The sequence below is a fragment of the Choloepus didactylus genome, chromosome 7 (assembly GCF_015220235.1).
Source record: "Choloepus didactylus isolate mChoDid1 chromosome 7, mChoDid1.pri, whole genome shotgun sequence".
NCBI classification, from domain to species: Eukaryota; Metazoa; Chordata; class Mammalia; order Pilosa; family Megalonychidae; genus Choloepus; species Choloepus didactylus.
The window spans coordinates 108,132,185-108,156,418 of NC_051313.1; the positions used below are offsets into that span (position 1 = coordinate 108,132,185).

At 37.3% G+C, this 24,234-nt stretch overlaps 1 protein-coding gene and 1 pseudogene across 2 annotated transcripts in view; both read right to left on the reverse strand.

Annotated features, from left to right (window-relative positions):
• Window positions 1-24,234, reverse strand: part of POLH (DNA polymerase eta) — a 50,355-nt gene that overhangs the window by 14,457 nt on the left and 11,664 nt on the right. For both annotated transcript variants that reach the window (XM_037842547.1, XM_037842548.1), the window contains 5 exons: window positions 9,274-9,443; window positions 4,056-4,159; window positions 2,726-2,845; window positions 875-998; window positions 270-335 (listed from right to left, as the gene is read on the reverse strand). In XM_037842547.1, the coding sequence (XP_037698475.1) occupies window positions 270-335; window positions 875-998; window positions 2,726-2,845; window positions 4,056-4,159; window positions 9,274-9,443 (584 nt within the window). The remainder of the gene's footprint in view (window positions 1-269; window positions 336-874; window positions 999-2,725; window positions 2,846-4,055; window positions 4,160-9,273; window positions 9,444-24,234) is intronic.
• LOC119539217 lies at window positions 4,659-7,060 on the reverse strand (annotated as a pseudogene).

Here is a 24,234-nt window from a genome sequence, read left to right on the forward strand (position 1 = left end):
TGCACAACTATGTGATAATACAATGAACCACTGTTTTATACTTTGGTGTGTGAATGTATCTCAATAAAATTACATTAAAATAAAGGAAGAAAATTACAAAAACCAAAACAAAACAAAAACAAACAAAAAGCCTATGTTGGAAAAAGATAAAAGACTTTTAAAAATTCTCTAGTCTGATGTCTTTTTCCATCTTTGTTCCTACACCATAAGGTGAGTAGCAGCTGCTGTTTAAATCCCAAAGCCCACCCAAGTGATAAAGAAAATCTTACATCCTTTTGGTCCTTTGTCAGTCTCTCCTCTAGTTCCTGGGCTAATTGCAAAAGCCACCATTGTACCTAAAAAAGTGATGTTGAGATTTTAATCTTTCATTAAAATGCTACATTTATTATAAAACTACTTTCTGAATTTGTTCAGTTCTCCCCTAAAATGGAAGTATTTACAAAAAGCTCCCCTATGAACAAGGGATCACCAGATTACAGAAATCGTCTCAGTACTCTGACCTGCCCTAACGATTTTCATTTCCTTTTCCTGCTGCTATGCCATGAAGTGAATTTTAGGCATGTTCCAGCTCTGAGGAAAAAAAGATGTGAACCTGAGGCAAAAATCGATTTCCACCTACTGAAAAATGAATTCCATTTTGAACTTTAGTCGATTCCATTTTATTTCTTCTTAGGTAGAATAAGGGGGAAAAAAGTAATGAATCACAAGTTATATTAGTCAATTTTCAACATAAGAAAGGGATTTCTATTCCCTCCATACTTTGCATTTCCAACATTAAGATTCCATCTAACCTATTAAACCTTCTGCAGCTACCAAAACCTACCTACCACTAACCCCCTAAAAGAGACAGTTTTCTGTCAAGAGGTCTGCCTACCTGTTCCCGAGTAGCCAGAGCTGTTTTTCCTGGGAAGTTCTTGCTACAGCCAATGGTTTTGGGTAGTTGCCTGGGTTTAACTGGATCATGTTCTATCCCTCGGCACATGGCATATAGCCAAGACCTAATCAAACCAACAAAAAACTTTAAGATGAAAGCAAATGATTATTCTTGTTAAAACAAAACAAAATATATTATCTTTTTATCCCTTTCATGAAAAAGGAAAAAATTGTCTGAAATTAGGTGTACCTGACTTCTCACTCAATCCTTGCCCTTCCCAGTGAATTCCAGCACAATATATTGGCAAGGAGAACATCAGTTCTGCTTCCTAAAGCCAAGTCATTTGTATTTTTTGCCAAGGAGAAGTGCCAAGCAAGCCACAGATTGCTATCCGCAAGTGTTTTTGTGCTTGCTACACTCTAAACACAAAGATGTTAAAGAAACATCAGCATCTTAGTATGCAAAAATGATGTAATAGTATATACCCTGGCTTCAACATAATTCCTATTTATCAACCTACCATGACACATTAAAAAGCTACTCTAGCCCAATAGGCCATAGTGACCTAATAATATTTTAAAGCAAGATGGACCATGAAACTACCTGAAAGAACAAACATTAAGCTAAAGACTGGTGTAGGTGGTGAGAAAGTGGAGAAATAGGAACACTCATACATTGTTGATGGGAACGTAAAATGGTGCGGCAGCTGTGGAAAACAGTTTGGCGGTTCTTCAGAAAGTTAAACAAAGAATTACCACCTGACCTGGCAATTCCACTTCTAGTTGTATACCCAAAAGAACTGAAAGCAGGGATTCAAACAGATATTGGTATACCAATGTTTATAGCAGCATTATTTACAATAGCCAAAAGATGGAAGCAACCCAAATATCCATCAACAGAGGAACAGATAAGCAAAATGTGGTACAAACATACAATGGACTATTATTCAGGCATAAAAAGGAATGATGTTCTGATACATCTATAACATGGATGAACTGTGAAGACATCATAGTGAATAAGTCAGACACAGAAGGACAGATACTCTATAATTCCACTTACATGAAATAACTAGAATTTGCAATTTCATAGACGGAAAGTTGAGTACAGGTTACAAGAGGCAGAGGAAGGGGGATGAATTAATACATAATGGGTGCAGGGTTTCTGTTTGGGGTGATGGGAAAGTTCTGGTAATACATGGTGCTGAGGGTAGCATAACACTATGAATGTGATCAATCCCATTGATTTATATGCTTGGGAGTGGCTGAGATGGGAAATTTTATGTTTTACGTATGTTTCCACAATTTAAAAAAAGAGAGAGACTAAAGAGACAGAGCAGACAATTAAATGCAATGTATTATTCTAGACTGGACCTAATAAAGGAGGAAAAAATGCCCAAAGGGACATTATTGGGAAAATTGGGGGGAAAAAATGTAATATAGACTGCAAGCTTTATATAACTTTTAAATTTCTTGAACTTGATAACTATACTTAAGGTGCTTACATAAATGAATATCCCTGTCCTTAGGAAATATACATGGAAGTATTAAGTATACAAGGAACATGATATATGCAAACTACTCTCAAATGTTTAGAAGACAGACAGACAGATAGAATGATATAACAAAAGTGGCAAAATGTTAGAAGTTAGTAAATCTGGATATCTTGGTGGCGAGTATATTGGAGGTCTCCATATAGGTTTTGAAATGTTTCCAACTGTCCTGTAAGTTTGAAATTATTTCAAAGAAATAAAAAGTTAAGAAATATATATAGGTCTCAAGTTAATGAAACATTGTCTCTAATTGAACTTTAGCATCTCCATAAAAGTTATGACTGAAAATATGAATCACTTACCCATTCTTCTCCCCAAAATGACTCTGAAGCTGGGATTCAGTGAACTGAGTTAGTTCACCCATGTATTCTACCCCCAGGGTTTCAATGACAGAGGCCCCTAGCTTTCCTCCAAGACTGCGGCTGATTAAAAAGGGGGACAAAGAACATAATAGATCACATCATAAATATCTGGTTAGCAGACATAAGACATTTGGCTTCTGTAAGAAGCTTGCCAAAAGCTTCAGGGAAAATGAGAGCACAATATTGGTCCTGTAGACTTTTAATTTGCCAGAAAAATACTAAGTGATTCTGAGAATTCAGTGATACTCTGGGAGTTAGGACCTCAGAAGATTAACAATAGCATAAACAAAAGGTTAAAGTCACTGATTAGCTATCAAGTCAACTGCATATAAAACTTTCAACTGTACAGGATCTACTATCCCATTTGGGGATTAAATTTCAAACCCTGAAACAAATCTCTGCTGTAAGAGAACACAGTATAGAATAGCTTAAGAATATAGTAAAAGTTCTTCAGCCTGACCTTCAAGGCTCTCTATAATCTGTTCTCCATCTGTCTTTTCAGTCCTATTGCTTATCTTCCTCATTATGGTCCAGCTAAACTAGTCTACATCTCAGTTCACTGGTAACACCTTGTAATTTTTCCTTTGTGCTCAAAATAGTCTTCAAATGAGTATTGCTTTCCTATTTTTATCTGACCCTCCAAATTCTGCCAACTTGAAAACAAAATCCCTTGCCTTTTCCATAAATCCTTCTCAGATTACTCTTCATGAACTTTGGTAACTGCCTACAGAATTTATTCAGCAATTGCTCACATGCAGTCTTGTGATGGGACATTCATTGTTGCCTTGAAACTGTTGTATTGACCCTTCAACAAATTACAAGCCCTTGTCAAGGACATACAATTGGTGGGCTCAACCTGGCTATTCATGTGATTTAGCTTTTTCCCTCAGGCCTAGTTTGGAAGCAATTCAGTAGCCCTGAACATTTTGATCTGATATTAGAGGGAAGAAAAGAAGTAAAATTCCCAATTAGTATATTTTGTTACATGGCAGCAGATGAGTAAAAAGTCTAGAGGCAAGTTAAATATTTAGCTAAAGATCAATTATTAATATTTTTACATCCATGATTAAGTATCCACACTTTCCCTAATTGAAGAATTGAAGGTTCATTAAGATAAAAGTATATGCATTTTTCAAAATTTTCTGAGTTATTTCCCTCCTATTTGCCCAATATCCATTTTGCCTGGCTCTAATCCTACAGAGAAAACTACAACCAGACAGTGCCTTCACATAGATAAGAGTGAAATTTAAGGTGCTCCCCGAATACTTACATTTTGCTAATAGGCATTTGGCTGAAGAGCTGTGGGACCGACCCTTGTGAGACCAGTGTCTGGCGGTTGGGCTTGTTTAGTCCACAGGCCAATTTTGCCAGGACCTGGAGCATGGAAAGTGGAAAAACATTATTATTGTCAATTGACACACAGAGAGGGTTGGTAAATATTAAAACACATACATACACACACACACACACACACACACACAGAGGCAGAGCTGAAGGGCTATATAGCTAATGGTTTCCACATGAAAAGCAAAAGCAAAACCTGCAACTCCAGGCATCTAAAACTTTGGTGTCCCACAACATCCTCAGTGAAAATATGACCCACTATCATCATCCTCATTGTTTTTACCATCTCTTCCATCCATGGTTTTCCTTTAGTCCTTTTCCTCCCCCATCTTTTCCTTGAGGTCCTCCCACTTCAAGAGGTTTAAAAAACAGAAAAGCTGCAGAAGAAATTCAAGTAAGATGCCATTTCTTAGTGTGTCCATATTAAAATGGTGAAACAAAACTTGTTTTACCCTACCTGTGCTGGTTTGGATGTATTGTGTCCCTCAAAATGCCATGATCTTTAAGGCCAGAGGTCTTAGTGTTGATTAAGTTGGAATCCTTTTATTGAGTGATTCCATGGAGATGTGACTCAATCAACTGTGAGTGAAACATTTGACTGAATAATTTCCATGGAGGTGTTACCCCACCCATTCAGGGTGAGTGTTAATTAAATCACCGGAGTCGTATAAGAGTTCACAAACAGAAGGACCTCAGAGCCTGTTAAGAGTGACGTTTTGGAGCTGCAGCCAAGAGAGACATTTTGCTACTCCAGAGTTTGCTCAGGAGAAGCTAAGAGAGTACCCCAGACACCTAGAGAGAAATGTCCTGGGAGAAAGCCATTTTTTTTTTAATTTAATTTTACTGAGATTGTCTTTGTTCTTGGTCAGAACCTGCAAGTAGACTTCATGAAACTTACTAAGGAAGCTGGAGTCATTCTTTATTAGATTTATTAGTGTATCCTGGAGCTGAGATTTGCTGAGGATAATGGAAGGCTTCCTCTGATTTTCTGATGTTCCAATAGTTAGAGGAGAAGGGGAATGTGCTTTCCTCTCAAAGTCTGTGGATCTTGATGTTGTCTACCAGAAAACACTTGTGGGCAGCAGGACTGAAGATAAACTGTTGTGGTGGTTGCAGTTACCAGTAGGGATCCTGCAACTGAGATGGCACTGGATAACATCTTATGTTGGGCAAACACTTCAGGGTCCTGGTATTGCTGCACAGACTGAATGGGGATGAGCACCATGTTGCTCAGAGAAGCTGAGGCTGCTACTCTTGTTTCTGTTGTTTTAGAGGGAGGTTTTACGAAGCTCTCAGATGTGGCCAGCTGGCCAGCTGCTGGACAAAAGCTGAGTGACATTGCACCTTTCCCAAGTGACTGTGTCTGTATTTTGTCATGCTGTGGGATCCACCTGAGTTTCTGGAGAAGACGAAAGCTTGGGAAGGATGTACCAGCTGTGCTTGTAATGTTCAAAGGGGTCCTGCTGGCAATCAGACGAGTACGGCTTAGCTCAGGGACTGGTTGATTCAGGAGTAGAGACCTCTGTCTAGGCGTGGTCTACACTGTCTGCATCATAGTGTTGTTTTGAGGTAAGCTGTGGGGAAATCTGAGGTAGGAGCTTCTGCTGGCAGAACAGGACTGAGAACAGGGCTCAATGAGATCCTGTAGCTTGGGGCATCCTTTTCATGAGACTATATGATGGAGGCAGAAGTGATTAGCACTGCAGTGGTGACTTCAGGTTGGACTGAGTGGTGGGCAGCAGACTGTACACCAAGATTTTCTGACTGAAGGGTCCCTCCTGACTACTCAAAGTAAAAAGGTAGGAATGGGTTGGGTTGTTTCTAGAGGCATCTCCTGGCAGCTTTTCCACTTCTTCTGAATCAAGGCCTATAATTGTTGACTGTTCTTTGGCAAAGAGGTTCCAAATAATTCTTCCACTGTCATGTTTGTGTCCAGATGAAGCGGACTTAACTTGTGACCCGAAGGGTGTATCTTCTCGAGTCTCAGTGCTTCCCAGATTGGAGAGCTAAGTGCTTGGCTGTAACCCAGGGCTGGAGATATTTGAGTCACTATCTGATTCCTCTCATACTCATCCGTGGCTCTGCTCAGCATCTCAAGGATGTCAATGGGCCTGGGGTCACCGCAGCCATTGGCCTGGCTGGGACTCGGCTTATCCTGAGCAGCCTGCTGAGATAGCTGTATCTCTTCTTTACCACATTGGCCATGAGTATAGCTATGCGGTGGCAGTCATTCTTGTCATAAAACCAGATACTGTTATTGACAAGCTTGCATTTCTATATAGAAGAACTAGTTCATGGAGCTGAAATTTCAAATCTTTATTCATTGGTTCTACTAGATTGTGCATAGTCAGTTGATTCACAATTGTAAAACCATGGTAAGGTGAAGGTGACCTTCAATAAACAAATAAGGTTCCTTCTATATCATTCTTCTCCCACTGGTTGGCCTTGGGGCAGAAAGGGTGCAGAGCAACCTGGCCCATGATGTCTGTAATGCTGGTGATGTAGGGTTTGTGTTGCTTCAAGGCTGCCAGGCTCATCTCCTGCCTAGTTTGACTCAGCAACTTCATCTTGAATCCCGAAGCCAAGCCCCTCTGTAATAAGTTTTGAAATTTGGAAGGACTCCTCCACCTTTGTTGGGAAGGAGTCCTTCACCTTTGTTCATCTCTTCAAGCTGGTTTTGGCCATTTGTGATCTATTGTCCTTCCATATGAATTTGTTGATTTGCTTTTCCATTTCTGAAAAGAAGGCTGTTGGAATTTTGATTGGGATTGCGTTGAATCTGCAAATTGCTTTGGGGGGTATTGGCATCTTAATAACTATTAAGTTGTCCAATCCACACACACAGGATGTCTTTCCATTTGTTTATGTCTTATTTAATTTCTTTCAGCAATGATCTATAGTTTTCCAAGTACAAATACTTTTCATCCTTGGTTAAATTTATTCCTAGATATTTCATTTTATTCTTTTAGTTGCTATTATAAATGGAATTTATTTTTGTGTGTTGATCTTGTACCTTACCACTTTGCTGAATTCATTTATTAGCCTAGTAGCTTTTTGGTAGATTCTTTGGGATTTTCTATATATAAGATCATGTCATCTGCAATAGAGATAGTTTTACTTCTTCCTTTCCAATTTGGATGCTTTTTATTTATTTTTCTTGCCTGATTGCTCTTGCTAGAACTTCTAGTACACTGGGTGAATAGCAGTAGTGAAAGTGGACATCTTTGTTTTGTTCCTGATCTTAGAGGAAAAACTTTCAGTCTTTCACTATTGATTATGTTATGATCTGTGGGTTTTTCATACATACCCTTTATCATGTTGAGGATGTTACCTTCTATCCTTATTTTTCTGAGTGTTTCTTTCAAGAAATGATGCTGGGTTTTCTCAAGAGCCTTTTCTGCATCAATTGAGATGATCATGTGTTTTTGTTCCCCCTTCATTCTATTAATGTGGTGTATTACATTAATTGGTTTTATGTTGAACCACCCTTGAATTCCTAGGATAAATCCCACTTGATTGTGATGTATAATATTTGTAATGTACTGTTGGATTTGGTTTGCTAATATTTTGTTGAGGATTTTTGCATCTATATTCATAAGAGATATGAGTCTTTAATTTTCTTTTTTGTGATATCTTTATCTGTTTTTGGTAGGAAGTGTTCCTTCTTCCTCATTTTTTTGGAAGCGTTTAAGAAGGATTGGCTTTAATCTTTCTTTGAATGTTTGGTGAAATTGACCAGTGAAGCCATATGTTCCTGGACTTTTCTTTGTGGGGAAATTTTGGATTAACAATTCAATCTCTTTACTTGTTAATGTTCTGTTGGTATCTTCTATTTCTTCTTGAGTCAATTTAGGTAATTTGTGTATTTCTAGATACACAAAATGAAATTTGTCATTTCATCTAGGTTATCTTATTTGTTGGCATACAATGGTTCACAAAATCCTTTTCTAACCCTTTTTTTTTTATTTCTATAAGGTCAGTATTAATGTCCTCACTTTCATTTCTGATTTTTATTTGTGCTCTGTTATTCTTTGTCATTTTGGCTAAAGGTTTGTAAATTTTACTGATCTTTTCAAAGGACCAACTTTTGGTTTCATTAAGCTATTGTTTTTCTGTGCTCTATTTCATTTATCTCCACTCTATTCCTTATTATTTCCTTCTTTCTGCTCACTTTGGGTTTAGTTTTCTCTTCTTTACCTGGCTCCTCCAGATGTTAGGTTAGGTTCATATTGTTTTCTTGTGTGGAGTTACCTGGATGTTTTACACTTTTGCCTATGCCCCTTTTCTAGTGGGAGCAATGAGAGAAATGGAACAGTAAAATTTGATTAATCTGGACCGCTATTTTGATTTTGGGAATACAGACAATTCTCAGTAATCCAGGGCAGAATAACTGGTTTTCTAATTAACTACGATTAAAGTGCTAAGAAGTTCTGATTGATACATGCTACAATATGGATGAATCTTAAAGACATCATGTTGAGTGAAATAAGCCAGATACAAAAAGACAAACATTGTATGATCTCGCTTATATGAAATAACTAGAATATGCAAATTCATAGTGACAGTAAGTAGAGTACAGTAATAGAGTACCAGGGGCTATGGGTAGGGGTAAAATGGGGAGTTAATGCTTAATGGGGAGTTTCTGTTTAGGTGATGGAAAAGTTTTGGTGATGGATGGTGGTGATGGTAGCACAACATTGTGAAAGTAATTAATACCATTGAATTATATAGTCAGAAGTGGTTGAAATGGAAAAGTTCATGTTGTATATATGTTATCACAATAAAAATTAGAAAAAAACAATATGAGACAATACTAGAATATTCAGCAAGTGAAAAGAAAATACGCTAACAAAAGACTAGCCTCCTTTCTATAGTTTAGTCTGTAAGAAATATCCCTAATACAACTACATAAATAAGCAATTTCTGTAAATTTTTCAGCCTACTCCTTAGGAAAGTATATGTTGAATGTTGATTCCCACATTAAAGGGTAAATTAGGCTTTCATCTGGGCCTAAACATGAATTTTAAATAGAAACCCATTTCAAAGTATATGAGTAATAATCTAAACGCTCCACCTACATCTATCCTTGCTGTATTTAACTGAAGACATCTATGGTTCTCTTTGAAATCCACTATAGTCTTCACCTTATTATGTGAAATTCCAGCTGAACACTGAAAACCAGTCTGCCTCTCTACGGCTGCTCTCATTTCCTCCACAATCACTGCTCCCACGGTGAGCCACAGGTCTGGAGAGGTGGTGTTATCAATCCGAAGAGAATCAAGCCATTGAAATAAGCCTTGCTTTCGTATCTCCTCTGAAAAAGTGGAGAGGTCACATTTAGACATAATTTTTTTTAATCAAGTTTTTATTTAATTGTGCTATCTAATGCGGAAAACTTAGATTCCATGAACTTTATTAACAGATATGTAGGTTTTCACACACGCAAAATGACAACCGTTTCAGAACAGAGTATACGAGAAACCAATTTCTTCTTCATACAAATGTTGCCATAGGTTGTACCTTTTAGTTCTAATAGGCAACAGATATTTTGTATTAGTATCACCTTTCATTAGCAGTGATTTAAAAGCACAACTGTTTTCTCTCCCCAGTTTTATTGAATTTTCTTCCTCCCACTTCCCCTTGAATATCCTCAAGAATTCTATTACATTATTCAACTAGAAAGTATTCAGCATTAACTCAAGCTTCAGTATAAACTTCAAGTTAATACCTTAAATATTTTTAGAAGCTGATTCCAGTTGAGTGGCTTAAAATACAACCAGAGGCACTAGATTTATTCTGAGAAGCTGTTTTAAGTTACATAGGTTACATGTAGCTGTGGACTCACAGCCTTGAAAATATCTTATTATCCAAATTAGAATAAGCCACAATTTGAAAAGGCATAAAAACATGATTATGTAGCAAAGGATCTAGGTACAAAGAAAATATGGGCATGCTCATTTAAAGAGGCAGTAATGAGGTATGAACAAGGAAAGAAAATATACTCAAAGTATCTAGAAGATGTAGAGTGAAAGTACATATACAGAGAGAAGATGAGGAAGATGAGCACTTAGAAAATATTTTCAAACTATGATGACTACTACTTCTCTCCTTTGCTGGCTTGTCTTCCTCCTCTCATACCCCAACAGTGGGTACTGAGCAATAGTCTCCTCTCCTCTGTATATATGCATTTTCTCTTGGTGAAATGGTACTGTCTGATGTTTCAACTCGCTTCTGCTGAGTGAATGCAAATCTTCATCTCTATCAACAAACTCTCCTAAATTCTAATCCCTTATTTTCACCTCTCTACAGAATAACTGTTCTTGAATTTTTCATTATACTTTCAAACTAACTACAACCAAAACTGAACTTATTTTATCTTCCTCCTCAAAGTTTTTGTTTCCCAACTAATTCCTTATTTATATTACAGGTTAAAAATCCAAATAATCTTGGCTTCTTTTCTCTCTTTCGCGCCTCATTATTTAACCATTTAGCCTGGATCAAAATATTTCACATATCCATTGCAACCCACCCTATTTTATGCAGGCCTTCATCATTCTTACCTAAACCACTGTACTCCTAAACCACGCTCTACTCCCTGACTGCATTCTACACAATCCCCACAAATTAAGTATTCTTAAAAATCGATGTTATCAATCCAATGCCCTGTTTAAAACTGCCATTGGCTCTTTCAAACTTCAGAACAAAGTATCAACTCTATAAGACGTCTGCCAAACTAGCCCTATTCAAATTATTTTCCACTAATACCAAATGTCTTATATCCTTACAATTTCCTGAACATATCATGTTTTTACCTTAAGACTTGACTTATTCTGTCACTCTGCTCTTATTCTTTAACTCTGTTCTCTTTCCTTAAATTAATCTTATTTATCCTTCAGGGCTCATCTCACATCTCATCCATCATGAGGTCTTCTCCAACTATGGTAATTTTGGGGTATCCAACAAAAGTCCCTTATCTTATCTGTAACAAGAAGTATAGCATAATTGATAAAAGAATAGGTTCTACCATCAAGACGTTTCAAATATTGGTTTCACAACTTACTAGCTGTGTGACTTTGGGCAAGTTACATAATTCTTTACACTTCTGTATCCTCATCTACAAAATGATGAGGAAAATGTACCTCATAGGGTTATTGTAAGGATTAAGATCATATATATATATAAAGGTCCTTAACACAGTGCCTTGCACATATTATGAACAATAAATAGTATAACAAACCTCATTTTAAAAATGTATTAGGTTTGGCAAAAATACAATTAAGAATAATTTATTAAAATTGTAGGGTTTTCCTGGACTCTTTTTAACTAGCTGAGATAAATCTTCTGTTTTAGATTTCTTCGTCTTTGCTCTCCTAGACAACTAATGTTGCAATCTTCTGCCACCCTATCATTTATTTTTTTTTAATCTTCATTTTATTGAGATATATTCACATACCACGCAGTCATACAAAACAAATCGTACATTCGATTGTTCACAGTACCATTACATAGTTGTACATTCATCACCTAAATCAATCCCTGTCACCTTCATTAGCACACACACAAAAATAACAATAATAATAATTAAAGTGAAAAAGAGCAATTGAAGTAAAAAAGAACACTGGGTACCTTTGTCTGTTTGTTTGTTTGTTTCCTTCCCCTATTTTTCTACTCATCCATCCATAAACTACACAAAGTGGAGTGCGGTCCTTATGGCTTTCCCAATCCCATTGTCACCCCTCATAAGCTACATTTTTATACAATTGTCTTCGAGATTCATGGGTTCTGGGTTGCAGTTTGATAGTTTCAGGTATCCACCACCAGCTACCCCAATTCTTTAGAACCTAAAAAGGGTTGTCTAAAGTGTGCGTAAGAGTGCCCACCAGAGTGACCTCTCGGCTCCTTTTGGAATCTCTCTGCCACTGAAGCTTATTTCATTTCCTTTCACATCCCCCTTTTGGTCAAGAAGATGTTCTCCGTCCCACGATGCCAGGGCTACATTCCTCCCCAGGAGTCATATTCCATGTTGCCAAGGAGATTCACTCCCCTGGGTGTCTGATCCCACGTAAGGGGGAGGGCAGTGATTTCACCTTTCAAGTTGGCTTAGCTAGAGAGAGAGGGCCACATCTGAGCAACAAAGAGGCATTCGGGAGGAGGCTCTTAGGCACAATTATAGGGAGGCCTAGCCTCTCCTTTGCAGCAACCGTCTTCCCAAGGGTAAAACCTATGGTAGAGGGCTCAACCCATCAAACCACCAGTCCCCTATGTCTGTGGTCATGTTGGCAACCATCAAGGTGGGGTAGGCCAATACCTCTGCATTCTCCACAGGCTCCTCAAGGGGGCATTACATATTTTTTTCCTTGTTTTTCTTTTTCTTTTTTTTTTAACTTTCCTTTCTTTTTTAAATCAACTGTATGAAAAAAAATTAAAAAAAAAATACAATGAAAGAACATTTCAAAGAGACTATAACAAGGGAGTAAGAAAAAGACAACTAACCTAAGATAACTGCTTTACTTCCAACCTGTTCCTACTTTACCCCAAGAAAGTTACCTAATATAGCAACATTTCTGTGAACTTGTTCCTACTATATCCATCAGAAATTAACAGACCATAGTCATTCCTGGGCATCCCCAGAACGTTAAATAGCTTATCTGTTCTTCTTGGATTATTGTTCCCCCTTCCTTAACTGCTCTCTATTGCTAGTTCCCCTACATTCTACATTATAAACCATTTGTTTTACATTTTTCAAAGTTCACATTAGTGGTACCATATAATATTTCTCTTTTTGTGCCTGGCTTATTTCGCTCAGCATTATGTCTTCAAGGTTCATCCATGTTGTCATATGTTTCACGAGATCGTTCCTTCTTACTGCCATGTAGTATTCCATCGTGTGTATATACCACATTTTATTTATCCACTCATCTGCTGAAGGACATTTGGGTTGTTTCCATCTCTTGGCAATTGTGAATAATGCTGCTATGAACATTGGCGTGCAGATATCTGTTCGTGTCACTGCTTTCCGATCTTCCGGTTATATACCGAGAAGTGCAATCGCTGGATCGAACGGTAACTCTATATCTAGTTTTCTAAGGAACTGCCAGACTGACTTCCAGAGTGGCTGAACCATTATACAGTCCCACCAACAATGAATAAGAGTTCCAATTTCTCCACATCCCCTCCAGCATTCGTAGTTTCCTGTTTGTTTAATGGCAGCCATTCTAATCGGTGTTAGATGGTATCTCATTGTAGTCTTAATTTGCATCTCTCTAATAGCTAGTGAAGCTGAACATTTTTTCATGTGTTTCTTGCCCATTTGTATTTCCTCTTCAGAGAACTGTCTTTTCATATCTTTTGCCCATTTTATAATTGGGCTGTCTGTACTATTGTCATTGAGTTGTAGGATTTCTTTATATATGCAAGAGATCAGTCTTTTGTCAGATACATGGTTTCCAAAAATTTTTTCCCATTGAGTTGGCTGCCTCTTTACCTTTTTGAGAAATTCCTTTGAGGTGCAGAAACTTCTAAGCTTGAGGAGTTCCCATTTATCTATTTTTTCTTTTGTTGCTTGTGCTTTGGGTGTAAAGTCTAGGAAGTGGCCGCCTAATACAAGGTCTTGAAGATGTTTTCCTACATTATCTTCCAGGAGTTTTATGGTACTTTCTTTTATATTGAGATCTTTCATCCATTTTGAGTTAATTTTTGTGTAGGGTGTGAGGCAGGGGTCCTCTTTCATTCTTTTGGATATAGATATCCAACTCTCCCAGCCCCATTTGTTGAATAGACCATTATGACTCAGTTCAGTGACTTTGGGGGCCTTATCAAAGATCAGTCGGCCATAGATCTGAGGGTCTATCTCTGAATTCTCAATTCAATTCCATTGATCTATATGTCTATCTTTGTGCCAGTACCATGCTGTTTTGACAACTGTGGCTTTATAATAAGCTTCAAAGTCAGGGAGTGTAAGTCCTCCCACTTCGTTTTTCTTTTTAGAGTATCTTTAGCAATTCGAGGCATCTTCCCTTTCCAAATAAATTTGATAACTAGCTTTTCCAAGTCTGCAAAGTAGGTTGTTGGAATTTTGATTGGGATTGCATTGAATCTGTAGATGAGTTTGGGTAGAATTGACATCTTAATGACATTTAGTCTTCCTATCCATGAACATGAAATATTTTTCCATCTTTTAAGGTCCCCTTCTATTTCTTTTAGTAGAGTTGTGTAGTTTTCTTTGTATAGGTCTTTTACATCTTTGGTTAAGTGTATTCCTAGGTACTTGATTTTTTTAGTTCCTATTGAAAATGGTATCTTTTTCCTGAGTGTCTCTTCAGTTTGTTCATTTCTAGCATATAGAAACATTACTGACTTATGTGCATTAACCTTGTATCCCGCTACTTTGCTAAATTTGTTTATTAGCTCTAGTAGCTGTATCGTCAATTTCTCAGGGTTTTCCAGATATAAGATCATATCATCTGCAAACAATGACAGTTTTACTTCTTCTTTTCCAATTTGGATGCCTTTTATTTCTTTGTCTTGCCGGATTGCCCTGGCTAGCACTTCCAGCACAATGTTGAATAATAGTGGTGACAGCGGGCATCCTTGTCTTGTTCCTGATCTTAGAGGGAAGGCTTTCAGTCTCTCACCATTGAGTACTATGCTGGCTGTGGGTTTTTGATATATGCTCTTTATCATATTGAGGAAGTTTCCTTTAATTCCTACCTTTTGAAGTGTTTTTATCAAAAACGGATGTTGGATTTTGTCAAATGCTTTTTCAGCATCTATTGAGATGATCGTTTGATTTTTCTCTTTCGAATTTTTAATGTGTTGTAATACATTGATTGATTTTCTTATGTTGAACCATCCTTGCATGCCTGGAATGAACCCCACTTGGTCATGGTGTATGATTTTTTTAATGTGTCTTTGGATTCGATTTGCAAGTATTTTGTTGAGGATTTTTGCATCTATATTCATTAGGGAGATTGGCCGGTAGTTTTCCTTTTCTGTAGCATCTTTGCCTGGTTTTGGTATTAGATTGATGTTAGCTTCATAAAATGAGTTAGGTAGTGTTCCATTTTCTTCAATGTTTTGAAAGAGTTTGAGTAAGGTTGGTGTCAGTTCTTTCTGGAAAGTTTGGTAGAATTCCCCTGTGAAGCCATCTGGCCCTGGGCATTTATTTGTGGGAAGATTTTTGATGACTGATTGGATCTCTTTGCTTGTGATGGGTTGGTTGACGTCTTCTATTTCTTCTCTGGTCAGTCTAGGTTGTTCATATGTTTCCAGGAAATTGTCCATTTCCTCTACATTACCCAGTTTGTTGCCATACAGTTGTTCATAGTATCCTCTTATAATTTTTTTAATTTCTTCAGGATCTGCAGTTATGTCACCTTTTTCATTCATTATTTTGTTTATATGGGTCTTCTCTCTTTTTGATTTTGTCAGTCTAGCTAGGGGCTTGTCAATCTTGTTGATCTTCTCAAAGAACCAACTTTTGGTGATATTTATCCTCTCTATTGTTTTTTTGTTCTCTATGTCATTTATTTCTGCTTTAATCCTTGTTATTTCTTTTCTTCTACTTGGTTTAGGATTGGTTTGCTGTTCATTTTCTAGCTTCTTCAGTTGATCCATTAGTTCTTTGATTTTGGCTCTTTCTTCCTTTTTAATATATGCATTTAGTGCTATAAATTTCCCCCTTAGCACTTCTTTTTCTGCATCCCATAGGTTTTGGTATGTTGTGTTCTCATTTTCATTCGTCTCTATATATTTAGCAATTTCTCTTGCTATTTCTTCTTTAACCCACTGATTGTTTAGGAGTGCGTTGTTTAACCTCCAGGTATTTGTGAATTTTTTAAGTCTCTGATGGTTATTGACTTCTAATTGTATTCCATTGTGGTCAGAGAATGTGCTTTGAATAATTTCAATCTTTTTAAATTTATTGAGGCTTGTTTTATGTCCCAGCATATGATCTATTCTGGAGAAAGTTCTGTGAGCACTAGAAAAGTATGTGTATCCTGGTGATTTGGGCTGTAATGTTCTGTATATGTCTGTTAAATCTAATTCATTTATCAGATTGTTTAGGTTTTCAATTTCCTTATTGGTCTTCTGTCTGGTTGATCTATGTATAGGAGAGAGTGATGTGTTGAAGTCTCCCACAATTATTGTGGAAACATCAATTGCTTCCTTTAGTTTTGCCAGTGTTTCTCTCATGTATTTTGTGGCACCTTGATTGGGTGCATAGACATTTACGATTGTTATTTCTTCTTGTTGAACTGCCCCTTTTATTAGTATGTAGTGGCCTTGTTTGTCTCTCAAAACATCCCTGAATTTAAAGTCTATTTTATCTGAGATTAATATTGCTACACCTGCTTTCTTTTGGCTGTAGCTTGCATGAAATATTTTTTTCCATCCTTTCACTTTCAATTTCTTTGTGTACCTTGTCTAAGATGAGTCTCTTGTATGCAACATATTGATGGTTCATTTTTTTTTTGATCCATTCTGCGAATCTATATCTTTTAATTGGGGAGTTTAATCCATTTACATTCAACGTTATAACCGTGAAGGCATTTCTTGAATCAGCCATCTTATCCTTTGGTTTATGTTTGTCATATTCTTCCCCTCTCTCTATTAATATCCTTAATTGTACCCATACCAAATCTCTTTAGTACTGAACCTTTCTCTAAGTCTCTCTGTCCTTTCTTTGTTTCTCTGTCTGTAGGGCTCCCTTTAGTATCTCCAGTAGGGCAGGTCTCTTGTTAGCAAATTCTCTCAGCATTTGTTTGTCTGTGAAAAATTTAAGCTCTCCCTCAAATTTGAAGGAGAGCTTTGCTGGATAAAGTATTCTTTGTTGGAAATTTTTCTCACTCAGAATTTTAAATATATCGTGCCACTGCCTTCTTGCCTCCATGGTGGCTGCTGAGTAGTCACTACTTAGTCTTATGCTGTTTCCTTTGTATGTGGTGAATTGCTTTTCTCTTGCTGCTTTCAGAACTTGCTCCTTCTCTTCTGTGTTTGACAGTGTGATCAGTATATGTCTCGGAGTGGGTTTATTTGGATTTATTCTATTTGAAGTTCGTTGAGCCTTTATGATTTGTGTATTTATGTTGTTTAGAAGATTTGGGACGTTTTCCCCAACAACTTCTTTGAATACTCTTCCTAGACCTTTACCCTTTTCTTCCCCTTCTGGAACACCAATGAGTTTTATATTCAGACATTTTATATTATCTATCATATCCCTGAGGTCCGTTTCGATTTTTTCAATTTTTTTCCCCATTCTTTCTTTTATGCTTTCATTTTCCATTCTGTCATCTTCCAGGTCACTGATTCGTTGTTCAACTTCCTCTAGTCTTGTACTATGAGTGTCCAGAATCTTTTTAATTTGGTCAACAGTTTCTTTAATTTCCATAAGATCATCTATTTTTTTATTTAGTCTTGCAATGTCTTCTTTATGCTCTTCTAGGGTCTTCTTGATATCCTTTGTATCCCGTACTATGGTCTCATTGTTCATCTTTAGTTCTTTGAGTAGCTGCTCTAGGTGCTGTGTCTCTTCTGATCTTTTGATTTGGGTGCTTGGGCTTGGGTTGTCCATATCGTCTGTTTTTTTCATATGCTTTATAATTTTCTGTTGTTTTTGGCCTCTTGGCATTTGCTGAACTTGATAGGGTTCTTTTAGGATTTGTAGACCAATTGAAGTCCTTATCTCTAATTTATCAGATCTACAGCTTCGTGAAGTACACTTTCTCTAACTAACCAGCAGGTGGCGTCGACAAGCCACCTGTTCTCCACAAGCCAGTTCTCCCCTGCTTAGCCTTTGTAGTGAGTGGGGGAGTGAGTCTTGTGGGGTCCAATTGCTGTACCAAGCTTGCGTGTGTAGTTGGTGTTGCCTGCCCTGTATATGGGGCGTGTTTCTGGGCAGTCAGGGAGGGGGGGGTGGCTCTAACAATCAAATCTCCCTGGTGATCCTGGAGTTTTAAAGCTGCTGCAATAGTCTAATCCTTCAGTTCAGTCCTGCCACAGTTTGTCTCTGCCACTGACCCACAAGTCCTTGGTATTGGCGTATGGCTCCTGAAACTTGCAAGTGGGCCCCTCTTCCAGGCCGTGCACCCCCTGGTCCTCTGTTGAGGGATGACTGTGCTATGTCACAGGTGAGTGCCGTCCCCCCAGGGCGGTTCTGGGCTGCTGGGCTGTGTAGGGAGGCTCCCAGTCTGCTGAAATGATGGCTGAATGGGGCTTTGTTAATTCACACTGCTCCACCTTCCCAACTCTGGGACAATCAACTGAGGTTGCAGGGAAGGCTAATGTCCACACCCAGTTTTGTTGTGTGTGCCTGTTATTTGAAGCACTTCCATCACACTGGGTTGTGTGGGGCAGCTCTGGGCTATGGGGCTGGCGATGGGCAGGAGTGTTTCCTGTCCACCAGGATGATGGGAAGTTGTGGTGTTCAGTGAATTTTCTCAGCCACTGGATTATTGCCTTTTGTCTCAGAGCTCTCTTAGTTCTGCTCTTGTCTTGACCTGCCCAAATTGCAAGTCTTTGAAGCTTTCTCTATTGGGCTTCTTAGAGTAATTGTTTTAGAAAAAGAAAAAAGGATTAAAAAAAAAAGGGCCCTCCTCAGAGATCTAATGGGTTATTGAAATGCTAAGAGACAAAGGAATTAGGGCCATTAAGGAAAGGTCCACAGGGCAGAGAGATCAGCTTTTCTTTGGGATTTGCATATGAGCCTCAGGGCCTGAGCTCTGCCTTTCCCCTTTCTATGTTCACCAGAACTCCAAAAATCCTCCGCTTTTATTTTGGAGTTTTTCGTGTTGTTTTTTTCTATGCCTGTTTCCTCTCTGCTGGGCTGGCTGCTCTCAGATTCTCTGGTGTCTGGTCTCAGTCTATCTATGGTTGGAGTTTGGATCAGTAGAATGAGTTTCTGATAAGGGCTGCCACTGCAGTTCTCCCTTCTCCTTCCCGGAGCTGACAGCCCCTCCTCCCACGGGACTGAGCCTGGTAGGGAGGGGTGTGGGTCCTCTGGTCACAAAAACTTACAGATTTCGCTGATCTCAGCAGTTCGACGTTTTCATGAGTGTTGTATGAAGTATGCCCAAAGTCAGATTGCTCTGTGGTGTCCAGTCCACGCAGTTCCTGGCTTTCTACCTACTTTCCTGGAGGAGTAACTAAAACATACAGCTCACCAGTCCGCCATCTTTCCCCGCCTCCCACCCTATCATTTAAACAGGACCACAGGAGATAAGTAACATTCCCTTGTTTTTACCTTTTACAATGCTTTTAACGTTTTCTCCAGTTGATAAGAAGGATCTACAAAATTTTGGTTTTTCTCTGGTGTATACGTTAATGAGGGAGAAAATTCAGTTAGTTTTGGTGTTAAATGCCCACTAAAACTGAAAAAAGACTTCCTCTTTCTATTGAATTGGAAACCATTGGCACCACTGTAGAAACCAATTGACCAAAAACACATGGGGATCTATTTGTGTACTTTGTATCCTGAACCACTGATCTATAGGTCTCTTCTTACATCAATACCACACACTCTAGATACTGTAAATTATAGCTACATTTTGAAATCAGGTAGTAGAAGTCCTCCAACTTACTTCTTTTTCAAAGTTGTTAATCTATTCTACATCTTTTGCATATCCATATAAATTTTAGAATCAGTTTGTCAATTTCTAAAATTTCCTGCTGGGATTTTGGGAAGGATTGTATTGAATCCATAGGTCAATTTGGGGAGAATTGAGCTCTAAAAATATTGAGTCTTTTGATCCATGAACATCGTTTATCTCTCAATTCATTTTGTGTTCTTTGATTTATCTCAGTGACATTTTATAGTTTTCATTGTACTGGTTTTTCTCATATATTGTTTATTTCTAAATATTTCATGATTTCAATGTTATTGTAAATGATATTGCTTTTAAAATTTCAATTCTCCATTTTTCATTTTAGTATTTAGAAACAATGATTTTTTTTTGCCTATCAATCTTGCCCCCTGCAACCTAGCTAAAATAAAATCACTTATTAGTTTTAGTAAGTTTTTTTTCCTGGAATGCTTAGGATTTTCTATATACATGGTCTTGTCAACTGTAAAGAAGAAAAAGATAGTTTACCATCTATACAGCTTTTATTTCCTTTTCTGATTGGACTGTCTTATACCTCCAGGACAAAGTTGAATATAAGTGGGGATAATGAGCATCCATGACTGCTCCTGATCTTCAAGGTTAAACTGACAAATCTCTAGCTAGACTCCATAACTCTAGGTCCATAACCATAAAAGAAAAGTTCCTGTACTGATAACAAGTATGCCCTCCTCTGTGTTACAAGCTGATTAGTACCTTCCAACTTCCCTCTAGTTGTTGGCAGAATTCATCTCCTTGCAGATATGTGGTTGAGGTCCCTGTTCCTTGCTGGCTGTCTGCTGAGGGCAGCTTTCTACCCTAGCCTAGTGGCCTTCCCCAAAAGCCCTCTCATAGCATAGCAACTTACTCCTTCAAAATCAACAAGGAGTCTCTCCAACTCCCACAACCCTCATTTTTGGCAGTTAATTTGTAATTTATTATTCTATTAAACAACTATTTCATGTTATATGCAATTCAGAAGATGTCTAAGTATGCTCAGAGAGAAATGAATTAAGAGCAAGCAAAGGGAGAAGACATAAGAGACCCTTAGCTAAAATAAACTAGTAACAAAATAGCCCTGATGGGAAAGTTTTAAACCTGGAAAGTTTTTAGTATTATTTTAAAGTAAACCCTACTTTCTACCTATAACTATTTCAAAAAGAGAAAATACAAAGTTGCAAATGCAAGATGACTGAGCAGGACCATTAAGAGGTAGGATGGTAAAGTTGAATGGAAATCTCAGCATCAAAATCTCACAAATACCTGGCTCTTTTCCCAGACTGGGAATATGTCCCATCCATGAAAACTAATATCTGGAAGGTTTCATCCACTTACAGCAGCTAATTTCTATTATCATAGAAATATATATTCTTATTATGTGTGGTATAAAATATCATCATAAACTATTTACTATATAAAATATCATCATAAACTATTTACTATAAATAGTAAAATACCATCATAAACTATTTACTAGACAATACAATTTTCTGAAGACTATATATAGCAAGATGATGTCACTGCATCTGGAAGCTTAGCATTTAAACTAGGTATGTTAAAGCAAGAGATACATAGGCAATACCAAAATAATTTCTTTGGCATGTTTTATAAAAATGTACATAGGTGAGAAGTGTAGATACAGAAGAAAGAAAAGCATGTCCATTTGAGTTGAGATAACATTTGACTATTAAGGAAGATATATACCACTATCTTCAGATGGAAATATTAGAGCTCTTCAACAATGCTTTGCAGCAAAAACCAATGTAATGTGTGAGAATAGTTCTTAATCCAATGTACCCAGGTTTCAAAGAGTTTGTGAATATCTTGAGAACTGCATGCAAAATTGTTTCATGCATAGATATGCATTTTTCTAAGGCAAGCAAAGTTCCACAACTCTCAACAGATTGTCGAAAGGGTATGTTAACCCTAAAAAAATTAACGAACTACTGATTTAAAACAGTATAAAACCAATTCAAAAAGTTTATTAAAAACAAAACGAAACAGCCACATACTGCACAACAAGGTGTAGTACATAAAGCTAAGACCAAAAAGAAATCCTTCCTTATAATGATAATTCAATTACTGACTAATTCCAGAATAAAATAATCTTCAAATTTTTCATTATCAAATGTTTATGTATCATAACTTTGCCTCCTTTATAAGTGGTACAATTTTATTAGCCATTGTATTTCCCGAGAGAATTAAAAGGATCTGCAGCCTCCAGTTTGACAAACCCAGCTACATGAGGATCAGAGAATAAAATAATTCCTCAGTATTCCTTAAGTCACAAGCTTTCCTGGGCAGTTCTACTACTATCCTTCAGAACAACATACTAAAGGTATATCATACAACTGTTCAATAGCAAAAAGAAACTTTACATCTTACATCTTATTTTAAAACCATGGGATCCATAGAAAATTCACCACTGTAATTAGAAATAAGAAAAGTTGTTTTGGAGGGTTTTTTTGGACAAATCTGCACTGTTTCTACAAGTAATAGATTGCCTTACAGATTCTCCAAGAAGTTTCCTTGCTACAAATTTGTACCCAGACAATTTCCTTTTGGTTAATGTCTAACATTCAAAGTTTTCCACTGAAAGAGCTCCTCCAAATAAGAATAATGTTACAAAATAATAGTCCTAAAAGTAAATGTTAGAAATGAAGGGTAGAACAGATACACTGTTTTGAATGTAGCCATCATCAAAAGTACTAGAACATGTTTAGGAAAAAAACGTAGACATACTGTTGAAAACCTCTAGATGCAGAATTCTTTGCTGAGGGCTTCAACTGGATTCCACTTTCATAATATTCAATTAAAAATATATAAGACTCCATTCTTTACACAAATTCTCTTAGATCTGGCATCTAGAACTATTAAAACCTAATATTACCATAAGAGCAAGTTTTTTATTGCCCTAACTTTATTCTAATCTTAGAAAATATTTTTAAACTTCAAGTATATTTTATGTATCAATGCACTTTCATAAAGATTATATCAAAAGTTGTGTCGGACTTGTATGGTCAGTTTATTCAAACACCATGACTGCATGGAGCTTTGAATAGAAGTGAGATCTGGTAGGTTTGTACAGGTTAGTGTGAAATAGTGATACATCCCAGAGTAATGTGGGCAGAGAATAAAAATATATATGCAGGGCCCCCCTGAGGAGCTGGGGGAAAATGTGGAAATGTTGGACGTTCCACCTGGGGACTGAAAGTCTCACAAGCATTGAGGACTGACAATTTGGTGTGCCAAGACCTAGATCTTGGGGCTTGCCCTTATGAAGCTTATTGCTGCAAGGGAGAGGGTAAGCCTAATTGTGGTTGTGCCTAAGAGTCTCCCCCAGAGTGCTTCTTTGTTGCTCAGATATGGCCCTCTCTCTCTAGCTAAGTCAACTGGGCAGGTGAACTCACTGCCCTCCCTCTTCGATGGGACCTGACTCCCAGGGGTGTAAATCTCCCTAGCAACATGGGACATGACTCCCGGGGATGAGCCTGGACCCGGCATCATGGGATTGAGAAAATTTTCTTGACCAAAAGGGGGGAGCAAAATGAAACAAAATAAAGTTTCAGTGGCTGAGAGATTTAAAATGGAATCGAGAGGTCACTCTGGAGGGTATTCTTATGTACTATACAGATATCCCTTTGTAGGTTTTAGTGTATTGGAGTAGCTAGAAGTAAATAACTGAAACCATCAAACTGCAACCCAATAGCCATGATTCTTGAAGACAATTGTATAACTACGCCGCTTACATGGGGTGACGGTGTGATTATGAAAACCCTTGTGGCTCACACTCCCTTTATCCAGTGTATGGATGGATGACTAGAAAAATGGGGACAAAAAACTAAATGAGAAATAGGGTGGGAGTGGGGGTAGTGGTATGGGTATTCTTTTTTACTTTTATTTTTTATTCTTATTTTTATTCTTTCTGGCGTAAGGAAAATGTTAAAAAACTGATTGGGGTGATGAATGCACAACTATATGATGGTACTGTGAATAGCTGATCGTACTCCATAGATGACTTTATGGTATGTGAAGTATCTCAATAAAACTGAATTTTAAAATATATTTTAAAAAAACCCACTTTGGAATGAGAAAAAAAAATTGTGTCAGGTAGATTAAGTAGATAAAATTGAACTTATAAAAATCATTTATCATTCCCCTACACATCAATAACCAAGTAGAAAATATAATAGAAAACAATGTAAGTCACAATAGCAGTAAAATATTTAAAGTATGTAAGAACATAACAAATGACTGCACAAGATATTTTTAGAAAAAATATGAAGTTTTAAAGATATAATAGTTGCATAATCATTTAAAGAATCTTGTTCCCTACACCTCACACCTCACATACACACACAGTCGATGGACTGTAAAACTAAATGCGAAAAGCAAAACAATAAAGCTTCTAGAATAAAAGAGAGGTCATCTTCACAACCTTGAGGCAGGCAAAGATTTCTTAAGCAGAATGTAAAAAGTACTATCCATGAAGAAGAGAAAAAGATAAAT